This window comes from Lycorma delicatula, chromosome 5, assembly GCF_047948215.1.
Source record: "Lycorma delicatula isolate Av1 chromosome 5, ASM4794821v1, whole genome shotgun sequence".
NCBI classification, from domain to species: Eukaryota; Metazoa; Arthropoda; class Insecta; order Hemiptera; family Fulgoridae; genus Lycorma; species Lycorma delicatula.
The window spans coordinates 59,750,743-59,768,664 of NC_134459.1; the positions used below are offsets into that span (position 1 = coordinate 59,750,743).

The following is a 17,922-nucleotide window of genomic DNA, read 5'->3' on the forward strand; positions in this document are numbered from 1 at the left end:
CAGCTAGTGAAGACAAATATTGGAAATTAATTCTGGTGTAAGTGAAACCTGAATGAACTCAGAAATCAAGGGTTGTTGGCCTATCGCAGAAGATACTTCTATGGAAACTGCAGATGAAACTGGTTAAGGAATGTATTAAGGTAGTATTGATCGTTTAATTATTTAATAAATTAATATAAAACCATTATTTTATTTTTTATTCTGCAGCTATATCCCACTTTTTGCAATTCTGTAGGCCAGTATATTCAAATTATTACTATCAGCTTTGAATATAATGTTGTGAGCTGTGATAACGTTTTAATGAAAACATATACTTAGTTAAATTATTGTAATTAATTTCAGATTAAAGTTATTTCATTTATGAATACAGTAATGTAAATTAATATTTTTAATTGTGTTACTACCATAATCAGAAAGAAATTACAGGTTCCAAAAATTACAGTTACCTATTTTAAATGGATAGCAATCTTTAGAATGGATTGACAAGCATGTCACTTTGTTCAGTAGGACTAAGCCCAGACTGTACTGTTAGTGTTATATCTCTGGCTATAGCCAAACAAAACAACAATGCTGCGGTCCTCTATGAATATGAACTTCACCTTGTCCACTTGTAAAGGCTGGGCTTTGTGCTGTGCTGTATTGTTAATAATCACTAGTTTCAGAAATAAGCTTTTTGACATTTTTAATAGTTCAATAAATATAAGGAAAAGTTCAATATAATATGTTTATAAATTATTTGTATAAAATTATTAGTAAAAAATTTACTGAAATCTTCTATACAGCACTGAATATTGTACATTTTTCAAGTTAACTACTGTAAAAAATGCTCCATTTGTGAATCTTTTGTAACAGCAGATCTCCCATCTGTAAGCTGATTCTTATATAATTAATAATTCTTCTGAACATGCAGGAAAGGACAAAGAAAGTTTATCTTTATTGTACTCCATTCCTTGAAGTTAATAATTGTTAGATTCAGAAGTTCTGATGTACAAGCTAATGTTCTACCATGTCTGATCCAAGTAATTGGAATGTAATTGAGTTAAGAAATAACCTCTTTAAGGAAAAGTGAGATTTTACAAACTAACTTGGTGAAAAATAAGTTTCTTTTCATATCTTCCTACAAGGTGGGATTAGATAAAAGATCTTTATGTATCTATTGCAATTTACAGATGGTTTTGCAAAAAGGAAAGGGAAAAACAGAAGTTTTAAAAAACTGAAAGCCCAAAAATCAATTATAACTATGATTGTCTGCACCTCCATATCCTAATATTGTAAGAATAACTTTATGACATAGCTTTCTCAGAATTTAATATAAGCAAACTTTATTGTTTCTATAATTTGCAATTTAAATTCTAAACCAATGCAATGTAAAGAACTGCAAAAAGTGTGTTAAAATAAAATAATATTCAATAAAAAAATAAATAGAAATCATATAAAATATTCAACTCACCATTATCTATTTTATAATTAATTATATTACTTTCTTATATTTAACTAATGAATATTATACATAAATCACTTGAACTTTGCAAACTTGTCCTTTAATGGGCAAGCTTTAATCACCTCCAGCTTGATTCCCATTCAATAATGTTCTTATTCCATTTACCATCCACTTCTATAGCAATATAACTGGTCCACCAATCTTCTATGCAATTGTGCCCCTTCTTTTTACTTCTTTCAATTTCTTGTCCTTGAAGGATATAAGTTAACTTAAATAGATGATATCTTGAATCTAGTTTACATCCTTCTAACTCTATATCTTCTTACTTATTGGTTATAAGGTGTGTTTTCTCTGGATTTATGGTTAGGCCAGCACATTTGCTCATTTTCACTAGACTGTTGAGCATATGTTTTAGTTCTTGTATCTAAAAAAGCTTATAAATCAAAGATTTTTTTTTTATAATCAATAAATGCTAGTTAGAGGCAAATGATAGTCTTAACATTTTTCAATAAACTGGTTAATAACTAGAAGGTTGTCTAAGGTTGAAAACCAGCTTATTTAACAACTTAATAGCTTAGTAGGAGTTACAGGCACTTCTGAATTAATTTATAAAGAAGAATTAACCAAAATGTGATGCAATACTTAATGGCCAATAATTATTTATAGCACCGCAATCATACCTTTTGAACAAAAGTATTATATCAGCTGACTTCCATTTAGAACATTTTTTTTTTCTCTTAATATCCTCTTAAACAACTCCAATATCACCTTCATTGTATTGAAAGAAATTTGCAATTTAATTTAGCAATTAAATTGCTTTTAATTGCTTTTATTGCATGTGTGATCTTATCATTCTTTCCCACTTTTTTTAATTTTAAGTGTTTTCAAAACTTCAGCTACTTCACATTTTTCAAAATAGGGTATATCTACATTTATTGTTGTAACCTCATTGACATATTGTTGGAGTCTCATTACCAATCACATTATCTGAACTGCTAAATATCTCTTCATAAAATTTAGTGACTTATTAATTATACCTTTTCTAGTCCTCACTATCTCTCATTGCAGTATTCCACGTTACTCTTGATACATTTTCTTATGTTTCTTTATTGATCCATCCATTTACAGTGCTTTTTCTATCAGTTTATCATCAATTTTTTTAATATCATGTTTAATATAGTAAAAAGTCAATTTACTCAAAATATTATGTTAAAATTTTTTTTATTCTTCATTCTCTCTTAAGCTCTTCTGTTTTATCTGAAGCCCTTATTTAATTTTTTTTCTTTCGACAGCTCAAAAATCTCTATTATAGCCTTTTCCAATAAGTTTTAACGTTTTAAATAGATATGTAAGCTCAGTTCTTGACAGGGTCATAATTTAGTTTCTAATTTTTGCAAGCCAGTGTCTTACAATATTGGTAACTTAATACAACTCGTGTATCATATACTTAAGAGCTTCTGATAAACTACTAACTTGGCAACTCAATTTTTACTATCCTATGATTGGTAGATAATTTTATGTTTCTTGACACATCCAGCTGTTACTTTTTTTGCCTATACAAGGTCTGTTTAGAAAATAACCAACATTTTTAATTATGTGCCAACAGACATATTTAGTGATGTGTGGTTGGTAGTACTGTGTTCCGCATAACCTCCTCTGTAACCCTTATGTTCATAGATTGTTGATATCTCTTTAGTTTTCATGTTATTATTATTTTAATGCAACATGTTTAAGTGTTAGTAGTGATTTTTGTAATATGTGATGTTTTGATCATCCTTTTCTGAAATCAGTAATGTATATTTTTTTATGAGTGCCTTCTTACATCTTCCAAATCAAGAACATCAATTTTCATTTTCTTCAGTGTCTCTTCCTACTTTTAAAAGCATGTCTTCAGTTCATAAAGAGCTTTCTTTACTTAAACCTGGGGGTTACTATCATAATTCACTTCAGTGACTAGTCTTTCTAGGAAATGCAGAATTTCATTAAGAAATCTTTATCAGCCTCCATTTTATCAATCATTTCAGTAAAACATTTTTAATAGTTTGTCACTTCTCTTTGAACTTGCATCAGTTTTATTCTGTACAATTAAACCTGCAGATGTTTCTTCAAAATCTTGTGCAATGTAGCCTTGGGAATATTAATTTCTAAGCTGACACATTTAGTTGATTTCTTTGAACTAAGAATGTATTATCAAACTAGTTCTTGATCAACTTATCTGCTAATGAAAATCAACCCTGCCCTAACATGTTATTTTCTGTTCATCATGTTGTGAAGAGTGGTAAAATACAGTAGTAATTTATTTTTGAGATGGGTTTTGTGTTAGTCTGTCCTTAATTTCCTTTAAACAGCAGTGGTTAACCACAATTCATTATACCACTAAAAACACAAAGTAAACTTTATATTCGTCTATGTCACTTTTTCATATGTCTCCATGACGTGGTCATCGTCATGGATTTTAATATAAGTTAATGCATTCATACTACTTGTGTTAAATGTTGAATTAATTATTGGGCTTGATGGCACTAAAAATTGAAAAATTACTGGTACTGCATTCAATGCTATATTTGAAAATTTAGTAAAGGCTTTTAATTTTGTATTACTTATTTGTATAAATAAAGCCCTTTACAGTAAAATTTTTATAATAATAGATGTGTTTTTTAAATTGCTATAGCATTCTACAGCATTGCAATCTATGTATTTTATAAGTTAGTCAATTAAATATGAATTAACTTTTTTCCCCCTTAATTTTTTATAACTTAAAAAAAAATTTTAAAAATGGTTACTTTAAAAAAATGTATTCTAAGTGTATAAAATTTAATTATATATTGTTATATGTTTGGTATCATGTGAAGAAATTTTAATTTGAATACTACCCAGTATTTCTGAATAAAAAATAAATTGCTCTAATCGTCAAAGAAGAATGTAATTCTGTGAATTTTTCATCTTCCTTCATTCGAGCACCTCTTTCCCATATTTTTTATCACTTTTTAAATGGCTACAAACTATGGTAATCAAGTCAGCCACTATACTAATTTTATTATCACTTGGGCTTGTAGCTTGTACAAGGAGTCACTTTCTTCTTAACAGAGATTGGTGGGATAGTTAATACCACCTAAGCTCATAGGATAATGCCTGTGAACTTGTTTGAAAGCTGCATTTCTTATCTGTAGGTTGAAAGAAGAGGCCTAGGCGACTATGTTTGAATGTGGGTCTTTTACTTCTCTTAAAGTTCAAAACTTTTTTCTACATATAAGTATTACATTATCATCATCATCATCATCATCTGGTTTCTACCTGGTGCCTCTGTCTTCCATATCAAGGATTTATTTTAGTTTTCTTTGGTTTTTATCATTGTTATCAACCTCTTGATAAGCAGTTTTTAAATGTTTTTTTTTCTGCTGCTTATATAGGTATGAGCTTTATGTTATGTTTATCAATGAAAAATTTTAAAATGTTTATTCTACTATCAGGCCAAATATTAACTTTAAACAGTATTTTTATTACTAATTTTTATTTATGAATTTACATATTAATGTTCAACAAACAGCTTGTCTGCTTACATCTTTCTAGGACACATTTTTACAAGGTTTTACAATTAAGTAGATGAAACATAAGATTAACTTCCAGAAAAGTAAGGAATAAAGTCATTATTGAGTAACCATCTTTAAAATATTTTCCCTTGAGCAAAGAATAAGATGTAGCAAAGAAAATTAAGTATCTTTATGGCTTCCTTTTGTGTAATGCACACCTCCTTCCTTTTTTTTAAGAGTCCTCTGAAGATTTTGACTTGACACTCTCTGGATCTATCCTAAGTGTAAAGGGAACTCTAGAGTTACTATATATATCATTTATAATTATTGTGGTTTGGGGCCAGTTCCATTTGTGAACCAGTCTGCAGACTGGGAATTTTTTGATTGAAGTTTCATACCTTTTAATAATTACTACATATATATAGAACTTTACAAAAAGTTCTAATTAGATCTGTTTTTAAAGATTGCTTGTTCATATTATGGTACAACTGAAAAATTATATTAGTTTGCTAGCACTAGAAAAAAATCAATTGAATTTAGTTAGTTTAGCTTTGAAATGCTGATTTTTTTTATTTTATTACTTTATTATTATCACAATTGGTAGCTTGTATATATTTAGCTAAAACACTGGCTATATGTAGGCATTTGGTAATAAAATGGACAAGATATGCATGCTGTAAGGCATTGTAGTATAGATGGGCCTACCTTAGTGTTGGTTGTAGATAGGTAGGAAAAGCATGCATATCTGCGATTATGACCAGGGGATAGGTTTGAAATTTCTAGTGAGTGGTTGTGCTACCCGTGGCCTTGCTCAGTGGTTCGGGAACCTGGTGACGATGCAGTGGTGGAACGATCTATGGCTGAATGAGGGCTTCGCCAGTTTTCTGGAGTACTTTGGGGTCGATCATGTCATGCCTGGTTGGAATATGATGGAACAGTTCGTCCTTGATAAGACTCAACCTGGACTCAATCTAGATGCTCTTTCTACAAGCCATCCAATATCTGTTGCAGTCTACGATCCGACTGAAATTGAAGCTATATTTGATTCTATTTCTTACAGCAAGGTAAATTTATCAATTCATTTTTATTTGAATTAGCTGTGTAATTATTATTTGCTATAAATATTAAATGTATTTTTAACTAGTAAAAAATAGGCTTTATTCTTGTCTTATGTTAATATGATATAAGAAAAAACAAAGTTTTAATAATAATTACAAATAATTAACCAAACAAGGTAAAGCTCTGTATTAACTTACCCTTTGGCATTTTGTCTTTTTGTGACACAATTACAGCCAAATGTCTTTTCTTTGTTTTTTCAAATTTTTATTTTAAGGTTCATTGCTATTAGATAGAACAATGAAATATAAATTGTAATAAAATAGTTTAACATAGAATTTTTCATTTTAATGTAACAATCTAGTTTTGATCAATGCAGATATCTTTATATAAAGATATTTTATTTACATCACATGTAATCTATCCTTTCTTCTTTCACCAGTCAGTTCTTTACTTTTTATTCATATTTTGAACTAGGTTATGTAACAAATTTGTTGAATAATGTAACTTTCAGATAAGATAGAAAAAAAGAAAGGAAAATATATGTTTGTATATAATTTAATTAATTATAGCATCAAAACCACCAGATACAGTCAAAAGTAAGAGCACTTACCAAAACTGGAGTGCTTTTGAAGTAATTATTTCATCAGCAGTTAAAATTACAAATTACATAAAAACATCATATCATTCTTTGTCATTTAAATTAAATCCTCCTTTATATACCATGTAATAATAGTGCGACAATATTATACTGAATGGGTATGTATACATTTCTTTTCTTTGTTTTTTCTATCTTATCTAGCTTTCCATAACATTTCAGGATCATTTTGTATAAATTCAGTAGCATTTCATTTTTTAATGAGTAACTCTTCCTTAATATTAACTTTTTGTTGGTATATTGTCATTTTCATATGGCCCCAAATGCAGTAATCTAGTGGCATTAAGTCAGCTGACTTAATGTGGTTGCCAATTGGTTGGTCCACCATGTCCAATACAGTTGAGAAATTAGCATTCAAGTGATGAAAAATGTGGCAATGAATCGTAATTTCTGGAAAATCAATTGCAACCTAGTTTGTAAAGGTATGTCCTCCAAAAGAGCCGGAAAACTATTTTTCAAGAAATGAACATATGCATCTCCCATAAGGTTTTCATTGAAAACAAATGGTCCCTGAATTTTGTCATACATAATACCACACCAAACGTTAATGTGAAATCTATGTTGGAAACTAAATCTGTTTATTTTCAATAATTAGCATTTTTATTTTTAAAAAGAATATCTAATAAGTACAGAATGAATAATATGACTTTCCATCTATTTTTCATCTGTTTTGCTTCAGTAAAAATCTGATTTTTAAAAGTTTTTATATATTTTTTATTGACACTATTTACATTAATTTTCTCGGGATTAATTTCTGAACAAGTTTTGGCACTAATAAATGGCATTTATTAGTCATTTAACAAAGCTATTGTATTACAAACCTAATAAAAACTTGTTATTCAACACTGAATTTATGTTTTATGTTGGATATCTTAAAATTCTGGGACCTGTTTTATCCTATTTCTCAGCTAAAATTACATAAGAAACCACAAACTTTACGTCTTAATATGAGTCCCAAAAATTACAGTAGAGCTTCTTTTTATTAGAAGAGCTAAAATCCAGGTGAAATATTTTGCTTGCTGTAACTCAAAAACAAAGCATTTCCAGACCTATGTGTATATGAACTTTTTTCATTATTTTCACATAGAACATGCCCTGAAAGTTTCTCCAGTTTTTCATGGAATACTGTTTATACAGTGTTCAAAAAGTCCCGCAACCTTATGGAAAAATGAGTAAGTTACAATAGTTGTTGAAAGTGAAAAATTATGCAATTCACATAATTGAATGTGATGTTGCACACTCTTAAACACGTGTAATGTTTGTTGAGGAACTGCAATGACATGTCGTTCAATTTTGCTCTACAATTCAGGAATGTTGTGAGGATGAGTTTTGTAAGCAGCATCCTTAAGGTATCCCCACAAGAAGAAGTCAGGAGGGAATAAATTAGGAGACTGAGGGGCCACAACCCCTTTGAAATCACTTGTCCATGAAAACACTCATTACATAGGACATTTTTTTTTCATTGTTCGCTGTATAAGCCATAACATTGCCCTGCTGAAACCAGTTGTACTCCAGCTGGTCTACAGGTATAGTGTTTGATATATATCTTCCTCATTCATCCTTTGAAGTAATACCTTATGATGGTTCCAAAGGCTGAACAGAAAAAGAAAGGTGTAGTTTTTACAAATTGTTGTACCATTTGTATGTAGCATTCACTGTTCACTATGCCACGAAAGAATGTCCTGAAGATTTGCCTACGTGAAATTGCACACCAAGCCACTTTTTGACCCTTGCAGCTGATGTGGATTTTCCATATACCAAATGCGTGAATTTTTTGCATTCATATATCCGTCAAGGTGGAACCATGCCTTGTCAAACCAAAACCAATCACGGAGTTCTTCCCCATCTGGCATTAGTGATGACATGAACCACTGACAGAAACCCATATGTTTTCCAGTGCCTGCAGGTAACAACCAATCACATGAAATGCCAATATGATATTAATTTGTAATGGAGATTGTCCTTTTCTTTCTAAACAATACTAAAAGCCCAAAGTTCATCACACACAGTGACTTTTATTAGCCAACCCAATTGTTCATTTACACATATCCTCACTAAAATATCACAGAAAATTTTTATATAGGTATTTTTCTTCTAAGATTCTTGGGGACCATTTTCAGACTGATTTTTTTCATACTTCAACAATCAAAATATAATTTGTGTAATTGTATTTTTGTATATGATCATTTGAATGCAAAGACATGGGTCAGGCTTAACTGAGTTAAATATTTTTTTCCAAATTTTCTCAAATGTTAACATACTTGAGAAAGCCAGCTGTTTGTTGTTTGTCACTTTCTTTCAATCTTTTTTGAACCTTTTATGCAACTTAAAAAAGTCACTTATCTTGCTCCAAGATCATTTATATACATTTCATTTAATTAATGCAAGAAGTCAAGTCATTGAATTCAGTATAATAAAAAAGTATAAAATTAGCTTGCTTCTTACTTTTTAAAACTTGACAAAATTGTTGTAAAACATTTAGAAATAACTGTTTCAAACAATGTTATGATTAGAATAAACAATGAAGCTGAACCTGATTAGTCTTCTTCATTAGGGAAACTTCAAAATCAGAGTAATTGCTTATCAAAACATGAGATCTACACTGTCATGTTAGATAGTCTTACCTTTTATACCTAGAACATTTTTACCTAGAAAATTAAATAATTTTTTTTAGTTTTATTAGATTATTCACCTTTTTATAATATCTTGTGTAATATTTTTTTTTATAAATTATAATTCAAAACTATTTTAATTGTATTTAAAAATTAAGAATTTTTTTCAGGGAGCTTCGTTATTATACATGCTGGATAAATTTTTAGGACAAGATACTCTCCGTAGCGGTCTTAATGATTATCTCAATATACATAAATTCAGCAATGCTGATACAAAAGATTTATGGGATGTACTTAGCAAACATGCTAATCAATCAATACATGTGAAGGTACAAATTACTCATATTGTAGAAAACTTAAATTTTTTGGTCATTTACTTTTTTATTTTTTTTCTACTTTTACTTTTATAATCTTATCATATTAAAATAAGATAAATGAAATTATAAATGAAAATTAATGAGATCCTTGGTGAGTATTGAACCTAAAATAAACTGATTGAGAACCAGCATTCGAACTCTACACAGTCAGCCAACCTATATTTGATACATATCTAAGTAGTACATTTCTTTCTATTCTGCAATTTCTCTAATAGTACAAACTGCATCTTAGTTAGTTTTCTGTTCTGTATTTTATTCATCTTCATGTATAGTTTTTATAATTTGCTTTCGTTCTACACCCAGTTTATTAATTTTAGTCTATGCTATAAAACGTAACACATATGTTTGAAGAGTTGCTTTTTATACATCATAAAATGAAAATAGTTAAATAATATTAGTATTTAGAGTGAATTTTTTTTTTTTTATAGAAAACTGCCCTAGTTATGAAAGGTTATTTTTAAATATATATATATTTCATTTTATGTCTGGTGTTGTAATGATCTTTTGGTAAGTAAATAATACATGTCCTGCCATGCACTTTCTAATCTAATTTTTTTTTAATCGTAAAATCTAATTTTTTTTAGACATATGTGGAGACCAACAGATTTTCTCTGCTAAACAATTCAATTTGTTTATTTCTGTGAATGAATGTGCATATGATCTGCTGTCCTATGTAGTATTCATACCATTGTGTTCAGTTTAATTTGTGTGCTTCTTTGTTTTTATGTTTATCAACTTATCTTTTATTCATTATTGGATATATTGTGTATTTGTTTATAGTTTAAATCTACTAAGTAGCCTTCATTCTTGAAAATATTGGACATTTTTTATGTATATTTTGCATTGAAACATTTTCTGTACTAGGTATATTTTTATTTTTTTATTTATTTTCCAAAATTTGTCATTTCTATACTTTGTTTAGAAGTATGAGTTTATTATCATAACATTATGATATATATTTTACTGCTCTGATTTCTTTGTGAAAGTTGTCAGTTGATATGATCATACATGTTAGATCATGTGTAATCTATATGAAAAGGCAGTATGATTATGTTGCCTTGGATGATTATACATGTTTCAGAATATTTTTAAATTGAAATTATTTCTGTTTAAGAGAGGTGACATCTTGTTACATTTATATTTATTGTTATTTCATTATGTACAAACATCTAATATTGACATTAATTTATTATGTTTTACAGACAATAATGGATACGTGGACTGGACAAATGGGATTTCCATTGGTGTCAATAAGTAAAGAAGGTAGCACAGTTACTGCAACTCAGAATCGGTTTTTATTAACACCTGACCCACAAAACAGAAATATCAGTCACCCACCATCAATCTACAATTATAAATGGTACATTCCACTTACATTTTTTACTGATACTGCCCCAGATGTTGAAGAAATTGTCTGGATGAATATGACTGATGGTAAGTCCCTGAATTTTGTTATTGTTTAGAAGAAATACTATAATAAATCTAAAATATTCCAGTTTACTTAAATTAAAAAAAAAAATCAATATCTTATTTATCTTGAATTTCATATATACAATTATTTTAATTTGCATTATGAACACTTGACCAACCTTACATTTGATTTGTTTTTGTCGATTATTTTCTAATTATTCTTATCTTGTCTATAATTATTACAGATATTGTTATTCGTTAAAGTTTTAATTATATACTAATTATTCTTTTCTTATTATTAAAAATAATATAAATATTAGCAAATCCAATATTATCATTATTATTTGATCTTTATTATTAATTTGACAGATATTGGTCCTTGTCCCCGTCAAAGTACTCCCCTCCCTATTTACACACTTTTCCCAGCTGTGTAGCTTTTCCACTTCACGAGTAGTAATCCTGGATAGTTTCATTTGAAATGGCCTTTAAGGTCCATCATGACAAATTTGTTTTAATGCCATCAATAGTTTCAAAATGGCATTGAACTTTTGTCTCAGTGTCATAACCATATACACCCAGCTTTCTTCTACTGTTATGTTCCTTTGCATGAATGTTTCATCCTCATCAGCTTGTTCAAGAAGTTGCCGACAAACATCCACTTGGATGTTCTTTCTACCGTTTGGTCATCAAACAAGGAGCAAACTTAGCTGCATCAAGTTGCACGTTCAATTATTCACTCAAAATGTCATGCCATTATCCAGTTGAGATGCTAACCTCTTCTGCAAGTTCTCTGACAGTCAGTCAGCAATTTGCACGCACCAGATCATTGTTTTGTTTAAACGTGGGTGTTATCAGTAAAAGTCAAAGGCCTTTCTGGTCAAGGGTCATCGACTGACGACCACTTTTAAATCGTGAAACCATTCGTAACATTGCTTACAGTCCAGAGCATCATCTCCGTAAGCTTGTTTAAAAATTGAAACGTTTCTGTGAAAGTTTTCCCCAGTGTCAAGCAAAATTTTACATTGTATCATTGCTCCCAAAAATTGCACATTACAAAAATCACCTACACTTAAAAAAAAATCGCTAACATTTAAACACGTTGCACTCAAATAACAATAACACAAAAACTAAATGAAATATCAACAATCCAAAAAGATATGGTTGCAAAGGAGGTTATGCGGAACACAATGCTGCCAACCACATGTCACTAAATATCTCCGTTGGTGTGTAATTAAAAACGTTCGGTTATTTTTTAAACAGAACTCATATTTTATTTTTTTGCTTTTAAAGATATGTGGGTACTTCATCATATACATATACAAATTTGCAACTTCAAAATTTTTTATGTTTTAAAAAGATATATACTATGAGATGCTATTGGAAAGTTTTAAGACCAAAAACATTTATTTATTTAAAATAAGTTTTAGGTCCAAAATAATATTTTTGCATTTATTGAAAACCTTGCAGCAGTGTGTAATATTTTTTGCTTTTGACTTTGGATATTTATGACTATATATTTTTATAAATTAATTACTGAGTATTATTCACCTATTATGCTTACAACATTTTAGTAACATGAATGAACGATCAATTCTTCAGTGTTTGGAAAAGGACGAATTTTCAGAGGATGGTTTTCCAGAGGAGTTAAGTGATATTGGTAACAACATTGATCCTGAAGAAAAAGAAGCTGACAATCATGAAAAAGTACGGATACGGAACAGAGTTCAGAGGAAAAAATACAAAATGATGACTGCTGACAATAGCACTTTGGAAGATGAAATTTGTTTACCCTACCAAGGATATTATATTGGAAAGGACCACACAAAATGGAAAAAACTGAGCCTACACAATTAGTGCGCACCAGGCATAGTTTTTCACCTGCCTGGTTGGAAGGGCATGGCAATACAAGCTAATATTCCACTGGAAGCCTGGCAGTGTTTTTTTACTGATGATATTAAAAAAATAGTATATTATACAAATATTTATGAGGGTGTCAATTATTGTCCGCAATTTAGTACTTTCGGTACAGTACGGGAACAGTGTGTTGCTGCAATGAAGTGTCTACAAATGGATTGAAAAATTCAAAAATGATCGCACAAGTGTTACGCATGACGAAGGAGCTGAACGACCATTTACCACCACAATTGCGGAAAACATTGAGCGTGCATGTGACATGGTTTTCTTAGACAGACGAGTAACTATTGATGAAGTGGCACATCATCTGTAAAGTAGTCATGGTTCTGCCTACGAAATCATCTAACAGCAGACTTGGGTTTCATAAAGTCTATGCAAGATGGGTCCCAAAACAACTCACACAGTTGCATAAACAAACACGCTTGGACATCTGCCAAAAACATTTGGATCGCTATGGTAATGAATCTTCTTAGACAGAATCATCACTGGTGATGAAACATGGATTCTTCATTACGAGCCAGAGAGTAAACGGCAGAGTATGGAATGGAAACATCCAATTCGCCCTGCAAATAAAAAAGTTTAAGACCTGACCATCTGCAGGAAAACTGATGCTTACGGTTTTTTGGGACTCATAAGGCCCAGTACTGGAACATTATGAGGAAAGAGGCAAAACAATAAACAGTGCGCGTTACAGTGAGATGTTTACTGCCAAGCTGAAGCCTGCAATCCAAAGCAAATGCCAAGGATTGCTGTTGATAGGTGTTGTGTTGTTGCACGACAATGCCCATCCACATACTGCTGCCCACACTGCTGAAACACTCCAGAAATTCAACTTTGAAGTACTGGCTCATCCTCCGTATAGTCCTGATCTTGCCCCTTCTGACTACCACTTGTTTGGTCCACTCAAAGAGGCATTAAGGGGCCGTCGATTTGCCTCAGACGAAACAGTAAAAGAAGCGGTGAATTCCTGGCTCACAGCTCAACCAGAAACCTTCTTTTATGAGGGTATCAGGAAGCTTGTGCAATGATGGACCAAGTGTGTTGAAATGCAAAGGGACTAAGTTTGGAAGATGATGTACATGTAAATTTCCTATTTGTATTGCAATAAAATTTATACATTGCGGGTAATAATTGACTTACCCTCGTACATTGATTCTACAAATGGAAACTATGCAGGGAAAGGGATGCAAATAATACTTGGATTGAGTAAATTAAAGCCCTGTTTGGGTTACTTTACTATGCAGGGGGTATTAAAATCTTCGCACTTGCATATTGAAGAACTCTGGAACAAAGAGGATACCATTGTGCAAATTTTTAATTATACTATGTCCCGAAAGCAATTTCAGTTTTAAGAGCCCTAAGGTTTGATGATAAAACAGATCACAATCTGAGATTGGCTCAGGATTAATTTGCTCATTTACAGGAAATGTTCAAGTACATAGTTGGAAAGTGCAAGGAGAATTTTTCAGTGGGTGAATATACAACAGTTGATGAAATGTTATGGAGCTTTAGAGGCAGGTGCTCTTTTCACCAGTATGTGCAGAACAAATCTGCTAAATACAGACTTAAAGTGCTCTCTTTGGTTAATTCTCAATCTTTTCATGTATTTAGGTAAACAGCCTGAAGGTCAGAATCACCTAGTGAACCAGAAACCAAATTCACTTGTTCAGAGACTTATTGAACCTATTAGTGGGAGTGGAAGAAATGTAAATCATGCGCGCACATGTGCGTGTGTGCATATATATATATATATATATCTGTGTGTGTGTGTGTGTGTGTGTGTGTGTGATTTTTTAAGTGATTAAATATAGTGTCAGCTTGTAAAAACTTGTTTTGTGCACTTTTTTGTATGTATAATTTATACATGTAACACTTATGGTTCCATAAATTCAGCGTTGGAGTTAATGTTAATTATTTTAAACAAGAATTTATTTATTTATTTTTTTTTTTTGATTTTACCAGTTCGATTTGAAGTCGATAATGAAGTAGAATGGTTGAAAGCAAACGTAAATCAGTCAGGTTTCTATAGAGTAACTTACGATGATGCAACGTGGAATTTTATAATAGCTGCGCTCAAGAGAAATCACACTATATTTAGTCCACCTGATCGTGCCAGCCTTCTTGATGATGCTTTTACACTGTGCAGGTCTGTTTATATTTTTCACATAAATTTATTAATTATCTTGTATATGCATCTTGATAGTTATTATTTAACATATAATTAATGTACTTTGACTATTTTGACAGCTCTGAACTGGAGTAACATACTTGTAGTAAAACATAGTAGTGAATGTTAAGATGAAATCATTTTTTTTTCAGATGAAGAATGAAGAAAAACTGGATAGGTTGCTGTTATAGACAATTTCAGATGAAGTATTAAGTTTGTATGTGTTAATGCCCAAAAATACTGAGATATGACTAGATTGTTGTATTTGCAATATGCTGGACTGTACCAGTATGTGTAATTTGCACAAAATTGGATTTAATCATTTTTGTCTATAACTATTTTTGTTAGCAAATCCCAGATCTGCTAACAAAAATAGTTTGTAAATAAATATCATTTATTTATCTTTCTTTGGTTGACTATTGAAGGCTGGCAGAATTTTAGCATATTGGTTCCTCAATAATTTTTTCCTTCCCCTTTCTGGAATTGCTCTTGAAGCGTTACCTCTGACAGGAGAAGTATACAGCCATTAGATGCCAGTATGCAGAGTGCCCATGGCCTCATTGCACAAAGACGATCCCTGCACACTCGGGGGGGCCCTCTAAGCGCTCAGCCGCAGGCCTGTCCAGCCCAGCACTCTCTGGCATTGAATTCCTTATCGACCTGCAAAAATTTAAATAATATAATGAATTTAAATTACATAGAAACATTTACCAAATTGTTGGCAATAATGACAAGTTTAGACTGGGTGTTGCTATTTTTACAAAGCGTTAATATTTTACACAAAATATAAAATTGTGATATATTTTTTATTCTAGTGTTGAAAAATTATTTTAAAGTATTTCTTTCTTCATTTAATTTTTATGATTTTTTTCATATTTTTTATTCTGTATCTGACAAAGAACCTTTTACACCACTCTCAGACTCCATTAAATTTATCAATGTTTATTTAATTTTTTTACATTTTTTGTTTTGTTTTCTTTCAAGTAAATTTTACCTTATTATGTTTCCCACTGTGATATTAGTTATAAGCTTTTTAAAAATAAATTTTAGATGTGATATTAGTTGCATTGTAGTGTATTAGTTTTTCTAAGGTAATTCTAGTTTTTTTCTAGTTTTTTTTTTTATAAAATTTCATTTTGGGCAATGATAACACCAAATCATTTTTCGCCCATAAAAAAAAATGTAATCTGTCATTCATTTTCTTAACATAGTCCTCTACATCCTTCCCATTCTAGGGGTCCTCTCATCATAATTCTCCAAGTGTCTTCTGGATTAAACATGACCTCTGTGCCCAAGGCTTGCAGCATCTGTTGGCGTTCATTCTCAAATTGTATACAACTAAAGTTAACATGTAAAGAAGTCTCCTCCTCAGCACACGTGGGACAAAGGTCCAACTGGTCCAAACAGAATCTGTACAAATAAGCTCTAGAGCCTCCATGGGCCGCCAGGAACTGCATTAAAGAGCAAGCCAGCGAGCGATGAGTTCTTCAGTATCAGCTTCTAATATCTCCGACATTGCAGTACAATGTTTATAGGTAAAAGTTTAGCCAAGACCTCGGCCGCCTCCTTAGAAACTGTGCGATAAGCACAGATTATCCATAGACAGCATCTTCTGTGTGAAGCCTTGAATCATCTTAAATATTTTGCTCCCCCACAATTCGGCTTCATACAACATTGTGGCATATGCAACTCCCACCAGCAGTCTCCTTCGCAACTGGGTCGGGCCACCGCAGTTGGGCAGGAGACAGGCAACCAATCTCAATGTTCTGTGTTCCAAACCAGAGCCTTGTGTCGACTCAGACCCCAAAGTATTTAATCACAGTTCTGGCTTTGATCCATCTTCCCTCTAAAGTAAGTCTCAGCTTCCGACGTATCTTGGCAAAAGAAACTGCTAAAATCTCTGTTTTATCAGGGGCAAGTGTGAGGCCCACTCCTGCCATCTACTCTTTGATGACTTGATAAGCATCGCATATCTTAACGGTAGCCTGATGAACTGTGTCAACCCATACCACTAAGGCAAGGACATGTGCGTAACCCACCACGGTCACCCCTGGCATTCCTCAATACTGGCCAGGCTGTATCATCATAATTATCAACTTATATCTTCTTTTTCTATTCCTGAATTCTGCTTAACAATACATCATAACCTGCCAATCTAAGACTGTAACAACACAGGGATTATCTACAGGTGTACTCATTACCCAGATGAGAAATGCAGCTGCCTGTGATCTTAATTCAAGAAAGCTGCACTTGTTATCCAGATACCTGTAGAATGTAAAATAAATCAATCAGTATTAACATTTAAGCAAAAAAAATTTCACTGCATCTGAAAGAGACTGTTCAAAATTTCCACTTTTATTCTTCAGCAACTTTACATCCTAGTGCTATAATAAAGATGGTTCTATTAACAATAAAACAATCGTTAAAAATAATAAATTGAGATGTTTGAAAAATTCCATTCATTAATTATTTTTTTTTATGTAATATCTTTCTTACTAATTAATTACTTTATATAATTCCATAAACAGTAATTGAGGAGCTTTAAATCAGGCATTGGAGACCAGTTAATTGGGCTCTATCTCTAACCCATCTGTTCAGCTAAGTTAGGTTTTAGTACTTTCTAAATCTATTTCATAGATTAAAATAACATTATACTATTATTACTTAATAACATTATTAAGTAATGTTATTTGTTTCTGTGTTGAGTACTTTTTATCTTTCTTAGTTTTAATCTTCTATCACATGTTGACCTGTTTT

At 31.2% G+C, this 17,922-nt stretch overlaps 1 protein-coding gene across 1 annotated transcript in view; it reads left to right on the top strand.

Moving 5' to 3' along the window:
• Positions 1 to 17,922, top strand: part of LOC142325682 (endoplasmic reticulum aminopeptidase 1-like) — a 75,149-nt gene that overhangs the window by 39,843 nt on the left and 17,384 nt on the right. Inside the window, exons 9-12 of the mRNA XM_075367712.1 lie at positions 5,787 to 6,035; positions 9,468 to 9,626; positions 10,877 to 11,108; positions 14,961 to 15,144. Coding sequence (XP_075223827.1) covers positions 5,787 to 6,035; positions 9,468 to 9,626; positions 10,877 to 11,108; positions 14,961 to 15,144 — 824 coding nt within the window. The remainder of the gene's footprint in view (positions 1 to 5,786; positions 6,036 to 9,467; positions 9,627 to 10,876; positions 11,109 to 14,960; positions 15,145 to 17,922) is intronic.